Source organism: Giraffa tippelskirchi, chromosome X (genome assembly GCF_054371585.1).
Source record: "Giraffa tippelskirchi isolate mGirTip1 chromosome X, T2T-mGirTip1v1.2.pri, whole genome shotgun sequence".
NCBI classification, from domain to species: domain Eukaryota; kingdom Metazoa; phylum Chordata; class Mammalia; order Artiodactyla; family Giraffidae; genus Giraffa; species Giraffa tippelskirchi.
In genome coordinates this window covers 28,570,395-28,595,076 of record NC_137289.1, presented here as the reverse complement: position 1 = coordinate 28,595,076, position 24,682 = coordinate 28,570,395, and the positions used below count along the sequence as shown (strand labels likewise).

General features: G+C 37.3%; 1 protein-coding gene across 7 annotated transcripts in view; it reads left to right on the top strand.

The window, feature by feature from the left end:
* The window catches only part of STAG2 (STAG2 cohesin complex component), a 128,037-nt gene extending 110,694 nt beyond the window's left edge, over window positions 1-17,343 (top strand). For 4 of the 7 annotated variants that reach the window (XM_081565240.1, XM_081565241.1, XM_081565242.1 and 1 more), the window contains 6 exons: window positions 2,380-2,603; window positions 5,495-5,684; window positions 5,775-5,885; window positions 9,244-9,370; window positions 10,337-10,414; window positions 15,415-17,343. In XM_081565240.1, coding sequence (XP_081421366.1) covers window positions 2,380-2,603; window positions 5,495-5,684; window positions 5,775-5,885; window positions 9,244-9,370; window positions 10,337-10,414; window positions 15,415-15,438 — 754 coding nt within the window. In that variant the 3' untranslated portion in view covers window positions 15,439-17,343. The remainder of the gene's footprint in view (window positions 1-2,379; window positions 2,604-5,494; window positions 5,685-5,774; window positions 5,886-9,243; window positions 9,371-10,336; window positions 10,415-15,414) is intronic. The other 3 variants (XM_081565243.1, XM_081565244.1, XM_081565245.1) reach the window with 1 other exon arrangement.
* The last annotated feature ends 7,339 nt before the right edge of the window (window positions 17,344-24,682 follow it).

The following is a 24,682-nucleotide window of genomic DNA, read 5'->3' as shown; positions in this document are numbered from 1 at the left end:
TCTTCTTTCATCCCTCCTTCCCAGACCTTCCAACCCCAGGCTTTGAGGTATAAAAAGACAGAAGAATATGAATAACTCATAGTATAAGTAATGTCTTCCTAAAGCCCACCAGTATTTTGCATTTAAAGATTATATAGATCTTATATGAAATTCTAAAGCAGACAAAACTAATCTGTATTGAAAGAACTCACCATAGGGGTACTTGTTGGAGTTGGAAAGACTGAATGGGAAAGGGGATACAGAGTCATGGGAATATCCTGTATCTGGATAGGTGTATGGGTTACATGACTGCATTCATTTACAGAAGTGATCCAACTTTTAATTTCTGTGCATTTTATTATATATAAATTGATCCCAATTTAAAATTGCATTGAGGAATTGTTAGTCCAGTGGTTAGACTCTGCTTTCACTGCTGAGGGCCTGGATTCAATCCCTGCCTGGGAAACTAAGGTCCCACAAGCTGTGTGATGGTAGCCAAAAAAAAATTGTATTGACACTATTAATTAGATAAATAAAAATTAAAACAATTAAAAAAAAATCATTTCTCACCTAGTAGATTAGCACAACTTTAAGAAGTCTGATAGTGCCAAGGATGTGGAGCAATAGAGACTTATACATTGCTGGTACAAGACCACTTTGGAGATATTTGGTAGTATGTAGTAAAGTTTAAGATTCTCCCTGCCTCAAGATCCAGTAATGCTATTCAAAGGTAGATACCTTAGAGGAACTCTTACACATATGTATAAGGAGAACTATAAATGATTTGACTGTTGGGGACTTCCCTGGCGATCCAGTGGTTAAGAATCCTGCTTCCCATGCAGGGATCACGGGTTCTGTCCCTTGTCAGGGAACTAAGATCCCACATGTGCTAATATGCTTAGTGCTCAGTCGTGTCCAACTCTTTGTGACCCCATGGTCTGCAGCCCACCAGGCTCCTCTCTTCATGAGATTTTCCAGGCATGAATACTGGAGTGGGTTGCCATGCCCTCCTCCAGGGGATCTTCCCAACCCAGGGATCAAACCCAGGTCTCCCACATTTATGGCCAAAAAGAAAAAAAAAATTGACTTGCATTGTTTGAATAGGGGAAAGCGCAAAACTAGATATCTATCAACTAGAAAATGAGATAAATAGATTAATATACAATGGAATACTATATAGTGGTCAAAATTGTTAGATATTTTTAAGTAAATATAAATCCTTAATTTTATTAAAGCCCATCTAATTGTTCAAATTTCTAGTAGTCTCAGATGTCATATATGAAAGTAACTCAGTCATGTCCAACTCTTTGTGACCCCATGGACTATACAGTTCATGGCATTCTCCAGGCCAGAATACTGGAGTGGGTAGCATTTCTCTTCTCCAGATGTCATAAATGACTTTTATTCTTAGTTCATTTGATTGAATTGGGATTGAAAAGATTCACACAATCCAATTGATCTACTTTAAAACTTTTTTCAAGTTTATTGAGCTGTAATTGGCAAATAAATTTGTAATGTATTGAAAGTATACAACATGATTTCATATACATTGTCTAAGGATTCCCATAATCAAGTTAATTAATGTATTTATCACCTTAACATTATTTACCCTTTTTTTGATCAGAACACTCAAGCTCTACTCCTTAAGCATATTTCAATTATACAGTATTATATATTTACATAGTATCATCAACCGTAACCACCATGTTACATATTAGACCCTGAGATCTCATTCATCTTTTCAAAATCGTTTTTCTGACTTCATTGAGATACAGTTGACATATAACACTGTGTAAGTTTGAGGTGTGCAACATATTGATTTGATACACATATTGGAAAATGATTACCACCATAGTGTTAGCTGATACCACTCTTCCAAAATGTCCCCATTGCCTGAGACATAGGTGCTCAACAAATAATAAGCCAAAATGCTGTGAATTATTTCCTTTATTGTGAGAATCGTCATAGAGACAGAGTTGTTCATCACTGTACTGATGAGGCTTAGAATAAGTAGTGAAGTAATACACCCACACTCAACACAGCTAGGGGTTGGTAGAACTGGGACTAGAACTCAAGTTGTGTAATCTTTAAATCCAATCCTCTTTCCAAAAATATGACTCAGATTTGTTCTTCTAACAGAGGACCTGTAAAGTTAGGATAGAACAGAGACATTTTGAGAAAGAGAACACTAATATCCTTCAGTTGTTAGTGGAATGCTTTCAGGAAATGTAGACCCATCAACCATTATTTTCATTCTCATTTACTTTTTATTTAACTCTAGTTAATCGTTGTGTGTTCCATATAATGTGTCAGCCTTAAGATTATTAGGAATAAGCAGAAAGAAAAAAAAGCTATGGCAATTTAATGTATCAAAGCTAATGGTTTCTACTCCTTTTTAAGGTATGTTTACTTGGAAAAGTTCATGACCTTTCAGATGTCACTCCGAAGAGAAGACGTGTGGCTTCCACTAATGTCATACCGAAATTCGTTGCTAGCTGGTGGTGATGATGACACCATGTCAGTCATTAGTGGAATTAGTAGTCGGGGGTCAACTGTGCGGAGTAAAAAATCCAAACCATCTACAGGGAAACGGAAAGTGGTTGAAGGCATGCAGCTCACACTCAGTAAGCATATAGTTTATTTTCTTTATGTTTGTCCTTTGTGTTTCCCATAGGTCACCTCCTTTTTAAATTCAAGGTATGTGTTGTTAAATGCACACTGTTTGCTCCAGTTATGTGTAAAATGTACTGTTTTAAGCATTTTGCCTAAATAAATTAGATTCTTAAAATTCTTTAGGTACATTCTTATTTTTCACATGTAGAAAACTAGTACAGAGAAGTTGATTAACTTAGGTCACACTGATATTATGTAGCAGAGCCAGGCAGTCTCACTCTAGAGCATCTACTTTTTTTTTCTGTATTTATTTAAGATATGCACACGTCCCCTCCCTCTTAAACCTCCCTTCCACCCCACAGAGCATCTACTTTTAAATCACTGCACTATACTCTGTGTATACAGATATGGACTCAGTATTTTAAACCTAATCATTACCTAAGAGATCAGATCATCTAGTTTAAGTGGCGCAGCAGATTCAGAGAGGTTCCAAGTGTGGAATTTCTATGAAGAGATCATTAATCATAAAGAACTTGATAGAAATACAAGTGCTGTCTATAAGAATATATTATGACGCTTGAATCTCTTGGACTCTTAGTACTCCAGAGTTGGTTCAGAATGAGTCTAGGGACTTTTATTTCCTTTCTTTAAGATACTTTACACAAATTAGTATAGTTGCCAAAATTTGTTCCAGCTATTACTCCTGAGTAACAAACTACCCCCAAAACTTAAATGATATAACCAGGATATAATGTCTGGTGCTTTCACTAGGAATAAATACTCCAAGGCTGGGACTGGAATCATATGGAGACATCTTCCCTTATGGATGTATCTATCTGATGCTGGCTGTCAGCTGGGACCTCAGCTAGATTGTCTGCCAGAACACCTTACATATGACCTTTCCACGTGACTATTTGGCTTCCTCACAGTGTGTGACTCGGCCTCAAGAACAAGTGTCTCCTTCAAGAGACAGCTCTGGACACTGGCATTTTCTAAGGCCAGAAACTGGCATAGCATAATTTCCATCATGTTCTGTGGACCAAGCAACCACAGGGCACAGATTCAAGGGAATGGGACATCAACCCCCACCTGTTAATGTGACATCATCCCCCACCTGTTAATGTGACAAGTGTCAGAGATTTGGGGGCTATATTTGTTTTTAATTTATTTTCCTAGGAGCCATGCTTTTAAATTGCCACATGGATTAATGGTTTTAGTATTTTGTTTGTCCAGTAACACAAAGCATAAACTTGTAACTTACACAGCCTTAGAGTTAGACTTGATTGGTCATATAGTACCAATGTCCCAGTCTGTGGAGAAATCTCTCTTACACAGTATCTCTGACCAGTTAAAATACTTGGGCTTGATAAGAAGTTAAAATTTCCCTTTTTTAGATAGAAAAGTTATCAAATTAAAAGATGTGTTGCCTGAATACCACTAAATTTTAAAAAGTTTTTCTTATCTAAACGTCTTAACTCACCTGGTCCAACACAGTTAGCCTCCTAAGTGGCCAGCTTGCTCACTAGTCTTCATATTCTTAAGTCTATCTTCCACATTATCACCGTATACTTTGTCTAAAACATGTAACTCACCACATTGCTTCCATAGCACCTTTAGTAGTAGTTCCTGTCACCTTAGCGTAGCTTATAAGACTTTGCATAAGTTGATTCCTGCCTCTTTATTCAGCCTTACCTGTTGCCATCTACTCCAGGAGTACTCAACTCTTAAATATCAGCAAATTAGTATGATTCAGTCATTGTTGTTTCATGCCCCAGTGCTTTTGCTTAGGTTCTTCCCACTTCTTGGAGATGTCACAGTTCACATAATATCCACTCTAGTCAGAAGTAACTTCTGGGGAACTGGGCTCTGATCTTTTTCATCGTTCCCATTCTCCCTGTGTTTCCCTCTTTTAGCACTTAACCACACTGTGTCATGATTTCCCTGGTGGCTCAGCAGTAAAGAATCTGCCTGCAATGCAGGAGACATGGGTTCAATCCCTGGGTCAGGAAGATCCCCTGGAGGGAGAGCATGGCAACCCATTCCAGTATTCTTGCCTGGGGAATCCCATGGACTGAGGAGCCTGGCAGAGTATAGTCCATGGGATTGCAAAGAGTTGGACATGACTGAAGCGACTGAACATGCACACTGTGTTATAATTGCCTGTATTTTCTTTACCAGGGCTTCCCTGGTAGCTCAGCTAGTAAATAATCTGCCTGCAATGCAGGAGGCCACAGTTCGATTCCTGAGTTGGGAATATCGCCTGGAGAGGGATAGGCTACCTACTCTGGTATTCTTGGGCTTCCCTGGTGACTCAGATGGTTCAAGAATCCTCCTGTAATGCAGGAGACCTGGGTTCAATCCCTGGGTTAGGAGGGTCCCCTGGAGAAGGGAATGGCTACCCACTCCAGTATTCTTGCCTGGAGAATTTCATGGACAGAGGGGCCTAGCAGACTACAGTCCATGGGGTCGCACAGAGTTAGACACGATTGAGCAACTTTTACTTTCTTTCACTCTATTTTTCCACAACTGGACTGTCACGGCATGGCAGGGACTGCATCTTACATACCTTTGTATCCCTCTGTTCCAAGCTCTAGCATGTGTAAAGAAGCAGATGTTTGTTGACCTGCACAGGTTGTATTAGACATTTCCCTGGTGGTTCAGATGGTAAGGAATCTGCCTGCAATGCAGGAGCCCTGGGTTCGATCCCTGGATCAGGAAGATCCCCTGCAGAAGGGAATGACTACCCACTCCAGTATTCTTGCCTGGGAAATCCCATGGACAGAGGAGCCGAGTGGGCTACAGTCCATGGGGTCGCACAGAGTCGGATGTGACTGAGTGACTTAACACTTCACTTAGTCAAAATAAGTGACTGAACTTCATTGCTATTACTTTTCTTTCTCAGCCGAAGAAAGCAGTAGTAGCGACAGTATGTGGCTAAGCAGAGAACAAACACTGCACACCCCAGTTATGATGCAGACACCACAACTCACCTCAACGATTATGAGAGAACCCAAAAGATTACGACCTGAGGATAGTTTCATGAGTGTTTATCCAATGCAGACTGAACATCATCAAACTCCTCTTGATTATAAGTAAGTACATTTGATCATTTTCTGTACTATAACTTTATTAATTACATAGAAAAAAGTTAAGTTAAAAGAAGAATAAAATTCTCCTTGAAGCACGCAGGTAACATGGATGTTAGCTCAAAGACAACAAGAGGAAGCAAGGCAGCAGCAGGAGAGAGCAGCAATGAGCTATGTTAAACTGCGAACTAATCTTCAGCATGCCATGTAAGTGAGAGTGCCTTATTGTCTGAGTCTAGGAAGTTCACTAATTCATTTTGACATATTTTATTGTGTGCCTTATCTAAAAATTTCAGCAAACTCTCTAGAGTAACTAAGCTGAAATAATCAAGGAGCTAAAAATTGGTCTTTCCAACAGGAAAAAAAAAAAAAACTTCTAAATATTTACTAGTTAGGTAAAGGACCAATATTAGGTTGATCTGTTGGAAAAGTTTAACTATGAATCCTTGTTTATTTTGGTACACAGAACTATAGCTAAAAATTCAGTTTTTTTATATGTTAATTGATCCCCACCTTAGTTCAGGCCCTCATCTCTCACCTGAACTATTGCATTAGCTTTCTAATTCATGTTCTTCCCTCAGATCTATTTATCCTCTCACCAAACCCCTCCCCTCACCACCACTCCATCCTTCACATTGCCATCAAGAATTGCTATTCTAGAATAAAAATTGATCATGTAGCTCTCTTCCTTAAAACCATTCTATGGATCCCCATTGCCTGCAGGATACAGTTCAAACTCCTTAGCTCATGGCATGCAAGATCTTTCTAAATATGGCCCCTGCCTACATTTTAGTATCATATCCTATTCCCAGGCAGCTGGTAAAATCATCATAAAAGGACAAGCTCAGGTGTCACCTTATATGAAGCTGTGGTGTCATCTATGCTCCCATAACACTATGTATATTCCTACTTCTTATAGCACTTACCACATTGTATTGTAATTTGTTTATGAATTTGTCCCTTTCTCTAGACTGTGAGCTCCTTAAGGGCAGGGACCTCTTTCTTTCTCTTTTTTAAATTGAAAAGTATAGTTGATGTACAGTATTATATGTTGCAGGTATACAGTTCAGTGATTCACAGTTTTTAAGGTTTTACTCCATTTATAATTATTATAAAATATTGGCATTTCCCTGTGTTGTACAGTATATCCTTGTATATTATTTTATACTTAATAGTATGTACCTCTTAATAGGGACTGCTTTCATTTCCTGTTAGTGCTTGGCACGTTAAAAAAGTACTAAGTTAAATGTTCATTGAATGAATAAATGTCCCATGCTAAAAAAACTGCAGTTTAATTTTTAAATACTTTGTTTTTACTGGAATCTGTATGAGAGTTTTTTAAGTCCTTATTAGCTTTGGCTCCAAAAGAAATGGCATATAAGCAGTCTTTAGATGACTGGTACAAAGGGGGAAGATCTGACGATTTTGGTTTAAGTTTTTTAGTTTGAAAGCTTTGTATTTGTAACATAATGTGGTATATGTTTTAATGCTGGAGATAGTGATTGTTACCTAATTTTTTAAATTTATATTTTGTTTCAATTTTGTTGGTTTTTGAATGATGATAATTTGACCTATTTTTCTTAAGAACTGATCATTTACCTCATGAGTAGTAGTCTATTTAAATTCACTCTAGTTGTCAGTAGTGGTCTTAAAAACCTCAAACAGACAAGGTATACTTTATCACATCTGTAGATTCTGATCCTGTTACGTCTACTACGTTCATCCTCTATACTATCCCTTGATTCTGTCCCCTGTTCAGTTTCTACAGCCACATTCCCTTTAACACATGTTCTTATTTCATGCTGAATTCAACAAGTGATTTCTTAGCTTCTCACTAGTCACCAGTCCAAACACTCCAGAATTCTGCCAGGCATCATTTGGTCCATAGGTCTCCCCTTAAAACTTTCTGCCAATGCCCACGATCTTCCACAGCATCTCATTATCAGTACCATCTATCATTATTCTTTTGTTTGTAGATTAATTGATTAAATTTTTTCTTCAAGTTTTATGGGGATATAATTGACATACAACACTGTATTAAGGTGTCCAGCATGGTGATGTGACTTACATACATCATGAAGTGATTACCACATTAAGTTTAGTAAACATCCATCATCTCATATAGCTGTAGTTAGTTTTTATTCTTCTTAGAGATAAACTTCCCTAGGTGGCAAAGAAATTATTCCAGTTAAATAATTATTATCAGAAGATTCTTTTGGTTGTACCATAAGTAGTCTATCACCTGAGACTTTAAAATATTTCTGTTTTACAATAATTGTTCTGTAATGGTGTCTGGCCTATAACTGAAAATACCTTCAAATTCTCTCTGTCTCTTAGTTTATATCACATATATCTTTCAACAGCAGAATGAATTTCTGGTTTTCTATAACACATGGTCCCCAAAGCACACATATCCCCTTCACAGTTGCCTCCACCAAATACAGTAAAACTGTCATTTATCATTTACTATCCAGAACTCTTGAGAAATAGGGACCATTGTTAACATATTTGTCCTCATAGCCTGGACTGGACATCATGTCTTGTGATCTTTGTCTTTTAAGACTCACCATAGTTTTGTGTAAATTGTAAGCAGGCATTCAATAAATAATTGATTTGGGAGGGAGTGGAATCTTTCCATGAGTGAGCAAAGAAAGAAATATCATCCAAACTGGGAAACAACAAGTCACCCTCAGTTTCACTTATGTTGACTCCTTTATGCTGATATGGGCTAATTTGTGAACTTGAAATTTGAGTTTTTTCCTTATAATTATGTGATAATAGAATTTTTGGTCTTAATTTTTATTTAACTTTTCTATATATGTCTCAGTTTTGAGTTTCATAGGATACAGAATGCAAGTTTAACCATAAATGTTGCTCATTTCTTCCTAAAGCAAAATTAATCTCTTCTTTCAGTATATCTTTATAGCATTTAATGCATAGTTCTCTTGCAATATTTATCACTTTGTCATAATTAATTATGTTTCCCATAGTAGACTGTGAGCTCCTTGAGGGCAGGAATCATGTCTTATTCATCTTTTATTTTGCATCCATAGGACACAGTCAAAGCCTGGCACATAGTAGGCAGTGTGTGAATGAGTGAGTGAGTGCCTGGTACATTTTAGGTACTGAGTGAATGTGAGTGATGGGTAAAATTAACATTATATGTTCATGAAAATACATGTATTCTGAAAATGTCATTTCTTTGGTCTCTTGTTTTATACTTGTTTATTAATTTGTACCCTGCCTACTTTCAAAAAGGATTTGAGGTATCTTGTCTGCTCCTATGTGGTAAATTCTCATTGAGCTTTTAAATGGGATATCAGAACTATCAAGCTAAATGTTTTGAAGTAATGTAGAATAAACATAACTCCTTAGCATTTTCAGACAAGTGAACGTTGGGGTTTTGACATCATTGATGACATGATCAATGCCTAATCATTTTCCCTGACCTGTAATTCCATCATTTTCCATTACATTTGAATAGAGAGAGCCACATAGTTGCTCCCAATATATTACTAAGTTGTGACTTTGGTTGAGATCTTGACCTTTTTTTGTATTTCTCTAGTCGGCGTGGTACAAGCCTAATGGAAGATGATGAAGAGCCAATTGTTGAAGATGTTATGATGTCCTCAGAAGGGAGGATTGAAGATCTTAATGAGGGGATGGATTTTGACACCATGGATATAGACTTGGTAAGATACAATGATTCTGTAAGCTTTTGAATTTAGATTTTTTTTTGGAAATTAAGTTGGATATTTATTAGAGGAGAGAAGTACTTGCCATAAGTTTTGCAAAATTATTAATAAAAATAGTTGCCAGGAGTTTAGTTATGTGAGAAGGGATTGAGGAAGAGGGTGAGTTTGGTGAGGGTATTAGATCCTAATTTAAGATGATAAACTTTCAGACTAATTTAGGAATATATAAAGGATATACTTTGCTTAATAGTATAATATCACCTTATAATTTACCATCTATTTACCATTATCAAACCAGTATATTATAAACACGATCTCCTTTGTTACTGAGATCAGTTTCCATATCACAGAGTGAAGTACTGATAAAATACTTAGACTTGGAAGTTGAATATATATGATGGTATATTCTCTGATAATTACATCATATATACAATTAGGGCTTTATTATATACAAAATGGTTCCACATATGTCATTTTGCTACACAGCTCATTCAGCTTTGTGAGGTCGGTTGAAAGGATTGAGGATATTGGAGCTTAGACACCGTATCCAAAGAGACAAAACTAGTAAGCAGTAAAGCTAAGACTCATAAGCCAGGTCTTCTATTTCTCGGTATACCTTGGTGTATTCTCCTTAAAGGGAAGAAATAATTATATATGGCTTCTCTTCAGAATAGTGTAATTCAGTGCCTTGAAAGGAAAGTGAGTTGAGAGAGACATTTCTAAAATAAGACAAAAAAATTCGTTTTCTAGTTTTCATCCATAAGAATAATTTTCCATGAATGAACTGCTTTTGCATTTTTAAACGTTCTGTAGTTTGAATAGATAGTACTTGAAGTATTGTAGGGTGCAATTGCAATTACATAGGTCTTGTGAACGCTTAATTAATTTCAAGATTTTCAGTTACTATTTGGCTTATTACAGATATGGCAGTTGTCAACTTCCTTCCTTTTTTTTCCCCTTTAGCCACCATCAAAGAACAGACGAGAGAGAACAGAACTGAAGCCTGATTTCTTTGATCCAGCTTCAATTATGGATGAATCAGTAGGTTTAATTTAAATATGCCTCCAAGATTGTAAAATCAAAAGTAATAGGCAGTCTCTGAGTTTGAGGTTGAAGAGCTTAGACAATACATTGAGAATGGATAAAAACAACTGGACAGGAAGAAAAGAGACAGGCAGGAGGGATTTTGGAGTAGGGTTGAGAAGGGGTCATCCAGTGGTGGTAACAGATTCAAAGTGCCTTTGAATCCCTGGCCAACTGGGGCTTAAGTGTTACGTTAAGGAATTTGGACTTTTCCTGTAGGCTTGAGTTATACCTGATGAAAGATTTTGAATGGGGGGGCGGGCGTGATCAGAACTGTGTTTCAGAAATATTTCCTTGGATAGGATGAATTAGAAGAAAAATAACCATGATAGTCATAATCTTAATATGAAGACATGGTGAAAAATAGAACTTGAACAAAGGCTTTGGTAATAAAGAGAAGGGAGTTGAGATAATTGGTTATTGTTAGTTGTCAGTTCTGTTTCTTCTGTCAGTCCCTGTTGCCATATTCTCCCTGAGAATGCCATGGTTCAAATCTGTAGTTCCTCTCAGACACACTGTGCTCTTTCACAACTCCATGACCTTGTAAAAGCTTTTCTCTCTGTCAGAATTGCCCATTTCCTTTTCCAAGCAGTGAATTCTTTCTTTCAGCAGTCAGTTCCAACATTACCTGTGGAGTTTTTCCTAACCTTTTGAGATAGATACTTTATTCTCAGCTCCTATAACACTTGTACACACTTCTGTTGTGATAACTACCAGATTGATGTAGTTGGAGAAGGCAATGGCACCCCACTCCAGTACTCTTGCCTGGAAAATCCCATGGACAGAGGAGCCTGGTAGGCTACAGTCCGTGGGGTCGCTAAGAGTCGGACATGACTGAGCGACTTCACTTTCACTTTTCCCTTTCATGCACTGGAGAAGGAAGTGGCAGTCCACTCCAGTATTCTTGCCTGGAAAATCCCACGGACGGAGGAGCCTGGTAGGCTGCAGTCCAGGGGGTCATGAAGAGTTGGACACGACTGTGCTACTTCACTTTCACTTTTCATTTTCATACATTGGAGAAGGAAATGGCAACCCACTCCAGTGTTCTTGCCTGGAGAATCCCAGGGATGGCGGAGCCTGGTGGGCTGCCGTCTATGGGGTCGCACAGAGTCGGACACGACTGAAGCGACTTAGCAGCAGCAGCAGCAGATTGATGTAGTGAAATAGGATATTACATTTTGCTAAGTTATTGAACTCGAGGCAGTGATGATTTTATTCATTTTGAAGAGTTTTGCCCAGCATAGAGGTGTTTAGCTTTGTTTGTCAGCTTACTAAATTGGTTAAATGCCCGTCTAGCTCACTTTTTAGCGTCTACCCATTTATGCTCCTTCTTCCTAACACCTGCTGTCTCAGGTGACTGTTCTGTCATCCTCTGAGGCCTACCTTCTATGCCTGTATTTCTGCCACTCTCTCCTGGCCCTCTCTTGCCTCATAATCTGCTGTCAGATAGCTCTTGGAAGAATTTTAACAAACGAACTCATGCTAACATACTTAAATTAATAGAGCTAGCTATTTGAGCTAAAAGATAACATTTCATAGATCAGCAGGTATAGAAATCTTTGGACAAGGCACCTTGGGATCCTTGAAACCAGTGTTTGTCAATCTCTAAGGGACATATAAATCATGTCGAGATCTGCTTCAATAGGTCTTAAGTGTGGTCTAACATTCTGCATTTCTAATAAAACCATAATTTGAGTAGTGTAGGTGACCTCTGCCTACCCATGAGTCTATAGTTTAAGTGCATATTGAAGTATGTGGTTTTCCTGATAATCTAGGAGTATGTATCTTCCAGTTTGTTAAATAAAACATTTAGGGTAGTGATTGTGATGAGGAATAAAAGAGAATCTTTCCAAGCATATGTGATGAAATGCATTAATTCGGCAGTTTAGTGAGTTGGAAATTGGTGCTAAAATGAATAAGATGCTCTGCTTGCTCTCAAGGGATTTGTATTGTAGTCCACCTGTACTATCACTTTGAGATGAAAAGGAATGGAAGCTAGTATTTGAAAACTTATGTGCCTGACGTTGTGCCAGGCACAATTTAGTGGGATCCCATTTTTATACTCAAGCAAACTTGGGCTGTAGAGGTGGTTTCAGTGACTTGCTGAGAGTTATACAGCTTTAGTGTCAGAGTAGTAATTTGATCTGAGTTCCTTTTGACTTAAAAATCTTGTGCTGCCTCTGCTGTGTACTTCCCAGAACTAAAATCAGACCTTACCTCAGAGAAATACCAAGAAAATTTTTTTTTTAGAAATTGTAATGATTAACTGCAGTCAAAATTGATATGGGCAGTTAGAGATCACCATATTTTTTTCATTTGTTTGTCTAAAGTCAGGAAACCTTTAGGCATTTGTTTCCTTAGTCACTTACTATTGAATAGATTTGCCAAATGGTGCTCTTCACCTTTTTTTTTTCTCTCTACAGTAGTGGAACAGCATTGTATATGTATATATATTTTTGACCTTTAACATTTAGGGAAAACTATAATCTGAGTGAAGCCAAAGATAGGGACCTAATAATTGTTATTTATAGAAAAATGATGGCATTCTTGTGTTTATTGCATATGTAACAACTTAGAGGATAGTAGTTTTGCTGCTTTTCCCAAAATTAGGAAAAGGAGCACATGCATCTATACCTGTAGTTCTATACTATTACCACATGATGGCAGCAGTCACATAACTGAGTGCTCAATATCTTTAACAGTTCAGGTATCTTTAGAAGTCTTTGACCATGTATGTATTGTAATACTATTAATACTAGTTTGTTTTAAAATTGCATTAAACTTTATCTTATTATCTCAATAATAACTTAAATGGAATAACAAAATTTTAAGTGTAAAAATCTGCATTAGATTACATCTCTTTTGATTCAACCCTGTGATAATAGTCAATAAGACAGTAGTAAAATTAGGACTGTAGATCCTTTTATACCCAATTCTAAGATTCTCTAATTTTATGTGAGGTAACCCAAAGCATCCTAGTGTACTTTAGATTATTACTAAATACATCTTAAATATATTTTCTGTAACATGTTATCTATGTGATTCAGAAGTGGTAATATGAAAACTTGGAGCAGATCAGTTTGGGGTTGCATAGAATATTCTAGATTTATGATTTCTTTAGTTTCATATTTGGTAACTGTCAACATTGGTATATGGTTGCTTTCTGCTATTAGTGGGCCAGTATTACCTCAACACACCAAAGCTGGCTGTTGGTACTTTTGAAGTATGTGCTTAAGTGGTTATTAATGTTGACACCAGAAACAGGTAGCTTATGTTACCACAAAAAGAGAATATCACTAATGTCCTTCTTCTGTGTTGAGATTCTTTTATTACAATTATCTGTAGTGTAAAATTGGTAAAAGAAGTGTTTGGTATAATGGAGCTAATTTAATGTTCTAGTAGAAGAATCTCCTTTATAACCTCATCTGTACAAACCCAGGAGGAGGGGAACAAAGATCTGTTCCGGGCTATTTCTAGGTAGACACTTGGTTTGGAAAGAACTTGAGTTCATCTTCATGCCACACTCTACACTAAAACTGTCAATTAAGATTTTATCCTTTCATTCATCATTAGATCTTCTATTACCCAGAGTCAGAGTGTTAATGGCTAGAAGGGATTTTTAAACATCACCTATCATCTAGGCCTCTTTGGAAACATTCTAACCACCCAAACTCTGACTCTTAAAACTAAAAAGGAGAACACTTAACCTTTAGGGGTGGGGTGGGCAAGGGGTGAGTAGTGGTGGTGGTTTTGATGGATGACTGGTAAGAATGGGGTACATTAATCCTCTATTGTTCTCGTTACTGGGGATTCCAAACACTTTACTTGATGCTTTGCTATATGGAGGCTGCAATCAGATAGATATTTGTTTCCTGGTCTGAAAATACACAACTCCTTCAATTCAGATCAAAACAATTTGTGAGTTCTATGATTTTTGCTAAAGTGAGATTTAATTTACAAGTAAGTGCCCTTTGTAATCCCAGTCTTAGATCATTATCTCTGGCTTTGATTATCAGTTTTTCACTAGCTCATTATAGTATTTTAAAAATATTACTCAATTGTCATAGTAAGTGCTGGAAGTTTAATTGAAGAGCCCAACTTTTAGTATACACAACTAAAAGTTGTAACTTATTCTTGCTTAATAAACAAGAGGGAGTTGCTCCATTCATTACCTGCTTTTACTTTTTTAAGTTAGTGACAAGTAATGATTAGATTTTACCTAGCATTGTTTCCCCAGCTGAAATGTAATAGAGTGAAATATAACTGGAGTAGGTTGCCATTTCGTTCTCCAGAGTTCCCAACCCAGGAACCAAACCCTGGTCTCCTGAATTGCAGGCAGATTCTTTACCAGCTGAGCTATGAGGGAAGCCCCAAAATGTAATGAAAAGCATCAATAAAACTTTTTGCTCAGATTTTACTTTTACTTACTTGATTTCTTAAAATTAGTAGACCTGTTCATTCAGTCCAGATTTTCTAAAGAATGCTTCCCTATTTTCTACATATTTATATTGTTCTTGGATGTTTTTGGTCTGCATGTTCAAAAGACTTTAAAAATGATACCCACTTCACAGTGCAAATGATTGAGTTTGCCAGACATTCTTGTGCCAGAAGTGCATGTCAAGAAGCACATTTACTTGTTCATTCAACATATGTTGGGTGCCTGTGTTCAGGGCATTATCTAGGTATTAGGGGTGTGTATAAACATATAAATGAGACATGATTTATGCTTTTAGTTATATTTATGAGGTAGGTAGGATTGTGATTAGGGCTGATGTTATTTCATTCTATGTTAATGGTAATTGTAATTTTAGAATTATATATCTGAAGAGGGGAATTTTTCAAAATGACTTTTAGCATGTTATTAAACTTAATATTGCTAAGTATTAATGTAATATATTTTACAAAGAAATGAATGACAATTTTAACAAGACTTTTTTTTTTTCCCTCTCTCTCATTAGGTTCTTGGGGTGTCAATGTTTTAATACCAGTACACAATTAAGTCTGTGGTGAAGTCATTTTCTAAGTGGAAGAGGAAATTTTAAAATAAAGTGTGGTAGATACAGTGAAATTCTGTACAGATTTTTCTCTAAGGAGAATATGACGTGCTTATACTTACCGAGATCAAGTGCATTTGAGGGGCAGTTTTGTTTGCCTGAAAAAAGTAAAGGACAAGTAAACAATTTGATGATAAGCTACAGTTTTTCTTAGAAAGTAAATATTTTATTTATGCGCTGTTAGTTGGCTTTTGAATCAATTATTTCATGCTTTTTTTAAAGAAACTATAACAATCTGAAGAGGCATTTGGTACAGACGTGAATCCTCTTACATTTATTTACTGGGTGTACTAAGTAATGATGACCTCTGCTGGATTTCTGTTTACATCCAAGAGACAAAGTTAAGGATGAATTTATTCCCCTGCCCTGAAATTATAGGATAGAATTGTTTTTAGCATTCTAAATTTAAATGCTTGAAACATCGATTGATGAGGCTTTCTTTTAAATATTGTAATTGTGGAGAAAAGTAAACTTATAAGCAGAACTTTTACAATTTTTTCATCTAAAATGTATTTTAAGATATTTTTAAAATCTGAGAGCTTCTCTATACTTTTCAGAAATACCCAGATACGGTGAACTGCCAGAAGGTAACCAGTCTCAAACATGCTTATCCCATTATCAACCCTGAAAGTTTGCTTGTCCTTTAAGATAAAAATGTAATGTTGTGATATTCCTTCCAGTAGTGCCACTGTATTTTGTCTCCAAATAAAAGAAGCTTATTGTAGTATGTTTGCAGAAAAATTCTAAACAAAAATTATACAGCTTATTAGAGTGTGGGAATAGGGATCTAAATTTTAAATAAAATTATATATATATATAAATTGGTGCTGATTTTATAATTGCGCAGTTTGTTTAGTTTTTTCTTACTTTTAAATTCCAACTTAAAATTATGAGGTTTCAGAAATATATTGAAAGTTTAACAATGTTTAAAAATAGAAAAGCATGAGTGTTCATGCTTTAAAATGATTTTTAAATTTGTATTTTATATTGTTTTATCTATCTGTCTTTGCAAGCAGTCTTCAGGTTAAAGATACTTCTAACAGGTTACAGTACATTTCCTCTGTATGTAAATTAGATGGGATAATAGAATTCATAACCCATAATATTCTTTGAAAGCTAAGCTTTAAACTTCATTTTATGTCCTTTCACAAATGAATTAGTTTAAAACAGAAAGTGGCTACTTGCCATTTTGACATCAACTCATTTTGCGAGGCTTAGGCAGCTAGACATCGTTTAAAACAAAATATTAACTTATATTACATGTGTATCTATCTTTTGTCAGTCGTCTCTCAGTTCTTGAGGTATATTATTTTAATCATTCCATGCCTTAATATGCTTGCAATACAAGAATATCTTCAGATGAGTGAATACCAAAAGGCTTCCAGTTCTTAAGAGTCAGAAACCAACAAGCATTGGGCTGTGGTAGCCAAAAACCATAGGTTAGCAAAAAGATCATGATAAAATACAATTATTTTATGAAATCATGGTTAATAACAAATGAAATCAAGACATGTCTAACAGATTTTCCATCAACAAATATTGTTACATGCAAAAGTATTGCCTATGTTGTTTTTCACACCACTGCATTTACTAGAACTGCTGAGAGGACTGTATATATGATTTTAAACCTAAGTTGATTTTTTTTCTCACTCTTGAAAGGAGTACTTCTTTGTGAAAGCAGTTCTTACAGCTTTGTTTTCAACCAGCTAAAAATGTTTTATATATTACTCTAACCTGTTGTCCTCCACATTCTATTGTCCTAATTGTACTGTTTTCTGATTTGTATTTATGTCTTGAGACAGTAACTTTTTGAATAAAAATAAACCTACAGTATGTTGTATGTTTTATCTTTTGTACTTGAAAGAAGAGGGTGGCTATAAGTGGTTTAGAAAGTGTACCTGTCACCACATCTTTTAACGTGTTTGGGTGGGAATAATTTATAGAAAATATTGCCATTTTATATTTTTAATAAATCATATGTATTTTAAAATGAGACTAAATTCCCTAATTGGGTTATTACTTTAAAGTAGAAACCTATGACCATTATTACTTTATTTATCTGGTATGAGTTAAATGCTCATTAAAATATCTGCATTGTTCATCCAGGATACATTTGAGTACCCACTGTGTGCTGAGGCATGTGTTCGAGATCTAACGGCAAACAAAATAGACAAGGCCCCTCCCCCATAGATCTAATGGGGCAAACAAATAGGAAAAAATCAAATAAAATAATTAAGCTTATTTCATAATTAGTGCTAAGAAAGAAACCAGCAGAGTGTGCTGAGCTAGAGAGAGACTGAGAGAGAAAAATGTGTGTGTGTGTGTAAAACCTCCCTTAGATAATGGATTGATGTTTGGAGGTAAGTGAAAGCCCATATTTGAGAAAGAATATACTACTTGAATTCTTATTGAAAACTCTTAACGTTCAGCATGTTAAGATTTGCATTGTTCTCTCTTTTTTAAAAAATTTTTGACCATGCTGCACAGCTTGTGGGATCTTTGTTCCCTAACCAGGGAATGAACCCACACCATGGCAGTGAAAGTGCCAAGTCCTAACCACTGGACCACCGAGGAATTCCCTACATTGTATTCTTCTTTTTTCCAGCTTTATTGAATTGTAATTAACATACAATACTATGTAACTGTAAAGTATACAGCATGAATATTTGGTACATGTGCATAAATTATGAAATTTATAGTAAGATTAGTTAACACGGGTCACCTCATAATAATTGCCATTTTTTTGTGCATATGGTGAGAACATTTAAGATCTACTCTGTTAAGAACATTAACATATACAAAACAGTATTATTAACTATAGTCACCTCCCTGCATTGTACTTTTTTTTTTAAGTTACTTATTTTAGTTGGGGGCTAATTCCTTTACAATATTGTAGTGCTTTTTGCCATACATTGACATGAATCAGCCATGGGTTTACATGTGTTCCCCATCCTGAACCCCCCTCCCACCTCCCTCCCCATCCCATCCCTCAGGGTCATCCCATTGCCCCAGCCCTGAGCATTTGTCTCACCTGCATTGTACTCTTAAACATGATTTGTATCAATGTAGCACTAGCACACTGGTCATTTAGGCTAATTTGTAGATCATATTATAAGCCCAGTCTTCTGCCATTGGTGATGCAGAACTGAACATAAATGTTAATTAACAGCTGGTCACTGTTTGAAGTGGTTTACATGCAATATCTTATGAAGGATCACAACAATGGTTGACTCATTATCTTGTCCCCTCTCCCTCCCCCATCTCCTTTTTCTTTTCTTTTTTTTTTTTTTAATCAAGAGGCAGGAAAATAAGGCACAAAAAAACACCTTGGGCAAGGTTATATGGCTAGTAAACGATGGGGTTGCCACTCAAGCAGTCTGGCTGCATTAAGTCCTGGCAGCATTGAAATGATTCAGTACATAAGGATAGCACAGATAATTGCATAAATATAAAATGGCACATTACTCATTGTTCCATGGTGAGGAAATGGAACTTCTTTAAGGAGTCTGGCTGGCTATAGAACTGAGTAGTGTGACTCAACATAGTCCTTAATAAGCTACCCAGCTGACTTCTGTAAAGAGTATGAATTAAATGAGTCTATCAATAGTTAATAGTTTTTAAAGTTGAGAGACGGGGAAGGAGAAATTGGACTAACCAGAAGGGGTAGCTTCAAAATCTTTCCAAAAAGGGAGTTTGTAAGGATTCACAGAGATGAGTTCAGGTCAGATAGATTTTTCTGGAAGCTGTAATGATTCAGCAAAAGAAAATGAGCTGAAAAACTAGAAGTTCACTAAGCATCACTTCAGGTCAACGAATCTTATTATCTACTGTGTGCCTGGCCTTGTGCTAGCTGCTGAGACCAATAAGACAGGCTTTGTTTCCAAGTTAATTATAGTTCTGCTGGGAGTTGGGATGCAGATTCAGAACTAATAAAATGGGAGTGAGTTCATTGTTTTTACTGGGTGTTATGGGAGCTGAGAGGAGGGGCACTTACCGTGGATGCCCTCTGGGAGGCTTCCTATAAAGCTGATACTTGAGTATTTTCCTCAGCATTTTACTATTAATTCTTCACACAGCAATGCTGAATTTTACAGTGACCACATTTTACATTCTTGCTTTGCCATATATCCATGTATCAATGTCTTTTTTATGTTAATTTAGAAGTAAATTGCAAACATGAGTACACTATGCCCTAAATATTTCGACATTTATCATTAAGAGTTTAATATTTGTCTTGTTTTCCTTTTGGTATAAAATTCATATGTGATAAAATTCACAAGCTGTTAAGTATATATTTGCTGACTTGTAACAAATGCTTACAGCTGTCTAACCCAAACCCCTATTGAAGGTACTGAGCGTAACCATTAGTCCAGAAACTTTGTACTCCTTACCAAATCAATCTCTGCTTTCATCCCTTCTCTTTACAGAAGCAACAACTGTTGTTTATCTTTCCACCACAGATAAAATTTGACTGTTCTAGAACTAGATATGAATGGGATCTTACAGTATGCTTTTGTATAAGGTTTCTTTCAGCTTTTTTTCAAGATTTATCCATATTGTGTGTTGTGCTGTGCTTAGGCGCTCAGTCATGTCTGACTCTGCAACCCCACGGACTGTAGCCCAACAGGCTCCTCTGTCCATGGGATTCTCCAGGCAAGAATATTGGAGTGGGTTGCCATGCCCTCCTCCAGGGAATCTTCCCAACCCAGGGATCGATCACAGGTCTCCCGCATTGCAGGCGGATTCTTGACTGAGCCACCAGGGAAGCCCATCCATATTGTGTGTATCAACAGAGCTTATTTGTTCAATATTAATGGACATCTGGGTTGTTTCCACTTTTTGACTGTTACGAATAAAGCTGCTACTTGAGTTCAATTTTAAAAGCTGAAAGGTGAAATGGGGGCAGAGTGACCAAGGCCAAGAATTCCAGGCAAAGGGGACAGCATAAATGACCGTTATGGACAACTTTGTACGTCACCTATACTTCAGATTTTTAAAAATGACCATCATGGATATAAGAACTATTTAGTAACCACTTAGGGGTGGGTAGGGCAAACTGGAAGGTAGTTGGCTACCCGCTACCTCACATCAGCTTTAAAAAAAAAGAAAGGGTATTCACAGCTGTACCTTTAGTCACTTTAGTGTGTTAAATGCAATGCTCTCAGAATTGGCAAATATCCAAGATAATAGTAGGGTGCCTTTAAATGAGTTGTAATAAATTGATTTGTATACTAATATGCATGTTAGACACATTAAGCCTTACTCTACCATTGAGAAAAATAGTATATTTCCTACAGCTTCAGTTGTGTAGTTGTATTAAATTCCCAAGAAGTAGTTTCTGTAGTAGAAGTCAGTTTGGGCTGATAGTGCAAACGTAAAATGAAGTCAGCTATGTTTACTCACTTTATTTTACCTCTTCCGTCTCAAGTTCAGGATAGGTGGGAGGAGTTTAGTGAATCTTTGGCAAGTTAGCTTTTGAATAATTTTGTAGTACTTATAGCAAAATTATAACCAATTTTGAAGAAGTAGCAGCCAATATTTGTTGGATGTTTACTGTGTGCCAAACTATTCAAAGCGTTTCACTGGTAGTTGATTCTTGTGGAAAATTTCTAGTTTATATCCACATTTTACAGATAAGGAAATGATGCACAGGTTAGATCAACTTGCCTAGGGGCATATAACTCAAAAGTGATGGAGTTTAGATTGTGACTCATCATTTGACTCCACAGTGCATGTTAATTACCTCTCTTCATTGTTGTGCTACTAAATGTACCACCTACTTGCCTCTGTATTTGTATCCACTGCATTTCCTCTTGTTACAGTGGATAAGCTGAACTTGTATCTAAGACATTGGATTTTCCTCTCTCCCCTGCATTATCAGTTTTCTGCTCAACTCGATCATTCCTAACAACATGTAAACATCTCCCATCTTCAAAACTAGGTAAAACACATTCCCTTGATTAAACATCTACCTTTAGCTACTGTCCTATTTGTCTCCTTTGGCTGCCTAGTCTTCTCCCATTCTCTCTCTCCCTTGCTTCTCCTGCCCTCACCCCTCAATACGTTTTTCTACTATTTATTTAATTTATTTGGCTGTGCAGGGTCTTAGTTGCGGCACACAGGATGTTTAGTTGCAACATGTGGAATCTGGTTCCCTGACCAGGAATGGAACCTGGGCCCCCTGCATGGGGAGTGTGGAGTCTTAGCTATTGGACCACCAGGGAAGTCCCCTCCTATTTGCTTGAAAGCTCTCCAATCAGGCCTTCATCCCTTCCACTCCAATAAAACTCTTCCCTGTCCTAGTGACCTTCATTTGCCAAGTTTCTTTACCAATATCCTATCTAACCTATCTACAGAGCTTAATTTCCTCCAAATCAGTTTCTCGCTCTGTGCCCCAGCCTAACTCATTGATGGCAGGTTGAGAATTGTGCCCTTTTGGTGGAGTTCTGGGGAGACTTCAGCAGTCCATCTCTCAGGAAACCAACAGAAGGGTGTTCTCACGTGGCTTTCCCAAAGCCTATGCAATAGTAATTGACTTGTAACTGTTATATGAAGTTCCCAACCTCCAGAGCCATCACGGTCTGGCTTATGCCACATGGAAACTTCCTGTGGTTTCCTGGCTTTCCTTGTTAGTAAAGCAGTCAACTTCATCATCTTGTCCTTTGCAAACAGCTTTGGTAGTGAGTTGGGAGAAGTTTGGATGGGTTATTAAGATTAAGCTTGGAGCAGAATGTGGCACTCAATTTCACGCCTGCCAAAACCTGTTTGGGTCAGATTCATCTTCTGATTGTAAATCTCTTAGGACCAGTGTCCTTTGTACCAAGTTTTAGTATAAGTGTAGACATATTTAACAGGCCCTTCCATAGCAGTTAATGGTTTATCTGGCATTTCTTAGTTTAGCGCCTTTAAAAGCCTTTACTTAAGAATTGTCTGCTTTGAGAGCTGCAGTGGCCTCTATGTTAACTTCAGAAGGCTAAGCTGTTGTAAGAGACTCAACAGAAATTCAGTGATTTGATACATAAATTTTCTCCTGCTGGTAGCAATTCAGGACAGCTTTTCCAAATTGGCAGGTACTTTTTCTCTATAAGGTTGTTGAAAGACATAGGCTAATGGCAGGCTACTCTACCATCTTTAATACATGGCTTCCAAGGTTGTTTGGTCATCGCCATTGTAGCCCACAGGAGGCGGGGAAAGACCATGGTTGAGTGCATGTGAGAGATTTTCAAGGGCCAGGCCTGAAAATCACACACATCGCTTCTGTTCACATTTCATTGGAGAGAACTTAGTTATATGGCCACACCTAACTTGCAAGGGGGCTGGAAAATGTAGCTTGGCCATGTGTCCGGGAAGAAGGGAGGAATGGATTTTGCATCCATGTTTATCCCTGTTGCCATTTTTAGGACACACTTGCCCTGTCCCCCGAAGAAACAATCCAAAGTCCTATCCAGTTACTAACTCAAAATGATGCATTATGCTCAGTCTTCTCCATCAGATGGACACCTTTAATACCCAGTATACAATAGTGCAGTATGGACAGAATAACCATAATGACCCACATTCAGAAAAGGATGGCAGTGGAGAAAGTCCTTTGGTCAGATTCTCCCTCTGCTCTCTGGGTGGAATTTCCTTATCCTTTGTCTTTCTTATCCTCCTTCTGGAAGTTTTGCCTTGTTCTTTATCTTCCATGGCCACCTCTGAATTGGGCAGTGCTAAATAGTTGATTTTGTTTGGCAGCATCCCACTTTAATGTACCTGGTCTGTATTAGTTGGTGTAGAATATGCCGCTGTTAAGATCCAACGACGGCTCACATACAGTGGCTTATGTAAGAGGCTTTTTTTCTGCTCTTCTATAGTCCAGGGTAGCTGTTCTAGGTCAGGATGTCACTCCTATGTGTTTATCCAGGCTGACAGAAGTTCTGTCATTAATCTATAGATCTTGTTCAAATTTTTCTTACTGTCCAACTAATACTCATTATATCAAGAGAACAAAAATATCTGGTCCAAAACTAATTCATGATGATGTAGTGAAGTTAATTGTCATGTCTCTTTAGTCTCTTGTAATCCAGAAACATCCCTAGTCTTTGTCTTTTATGACATGGACATCTTTGAAGAGTACAGGTCAGCTATTTTATGGAATGTTCTCCATTTGCCCTTGTCTAATATTTTCTCATGATTAGGTTCAGGCAATGCATTTGGGGCAGGAATGTGTGTGTGCGTGTGTGTGTGTGTGTGTGCGCACGTGTGCGCGCACGCGTGCGTGCACCGACATGCTTAGTCACTCAGTAGTGTCCGACTCTTTGCAATCCCACGTGGGCTGTAGCCTGCCAGACTCCTTTGTTCATGGGATTCTCCAGGCAAGAATACTGGAGTGGGCAACCATTTCCTTCTCCGGGGATCTTCCCTACCCAGAGATCGAACCCAGGTCTCTTACACTGCAGGCAGATTCTTTCCCATCTGAGCCACTAGGGAAGCCCTTGGCCAGGAATACTACAGAAGTAGTGTTGTGTCCCTAGTGCATTGTATCATGCTGTTGATTTCTCCCACTATTGGTAATTTTAACTTTATTTGGTTGAAGTGATGCTGGGTTTCTCCACTATGAAGTTACTATTTTTGCTTTGTAATTAATAAGTATTTTGTGGGGAGGTACTTCCAGCCTATGTGAGTATCCTGAAACTCATCAGTTTTTTCTTGCCTGAATCAATATTAGTATTTATATCAGTATGAACTCAGGAATATTTGTTGTAACCTATGGTCATAAGTCATTAATATGGTTATTTTGTTGACCAAATTGTCACAGATTTGTCCACTGACCGTCCTTTCAAACTGGCTCCTGTGCCTTTTGATATGTTCCCTTCATTCTTTGATCATTTCATTACTTTTTGGTACCATATGATATTCCAGGCTCATTTTGTACAGATCATGTCCAGCCTTGGGGTTAGCCATTTCTCCAAGAAGGCCCAGTTCCTTTTATTGAAGAATGGTATTCATTTTAAAATTTATTTTTGGCCACACTGAGTCTTCATTGCTGCACACGGGCTTTCTCTAGTTGTGGTGAGAGGGGGCTACTCTTCATTATGGGTGGACTTGTTGCAGTGGCTTCCCTTGTTGCAGCTCACAGTCTTAGTTGCCCCACAGCATGTGGAATCTTCCCTGACCAGGGATTGAACCCGTG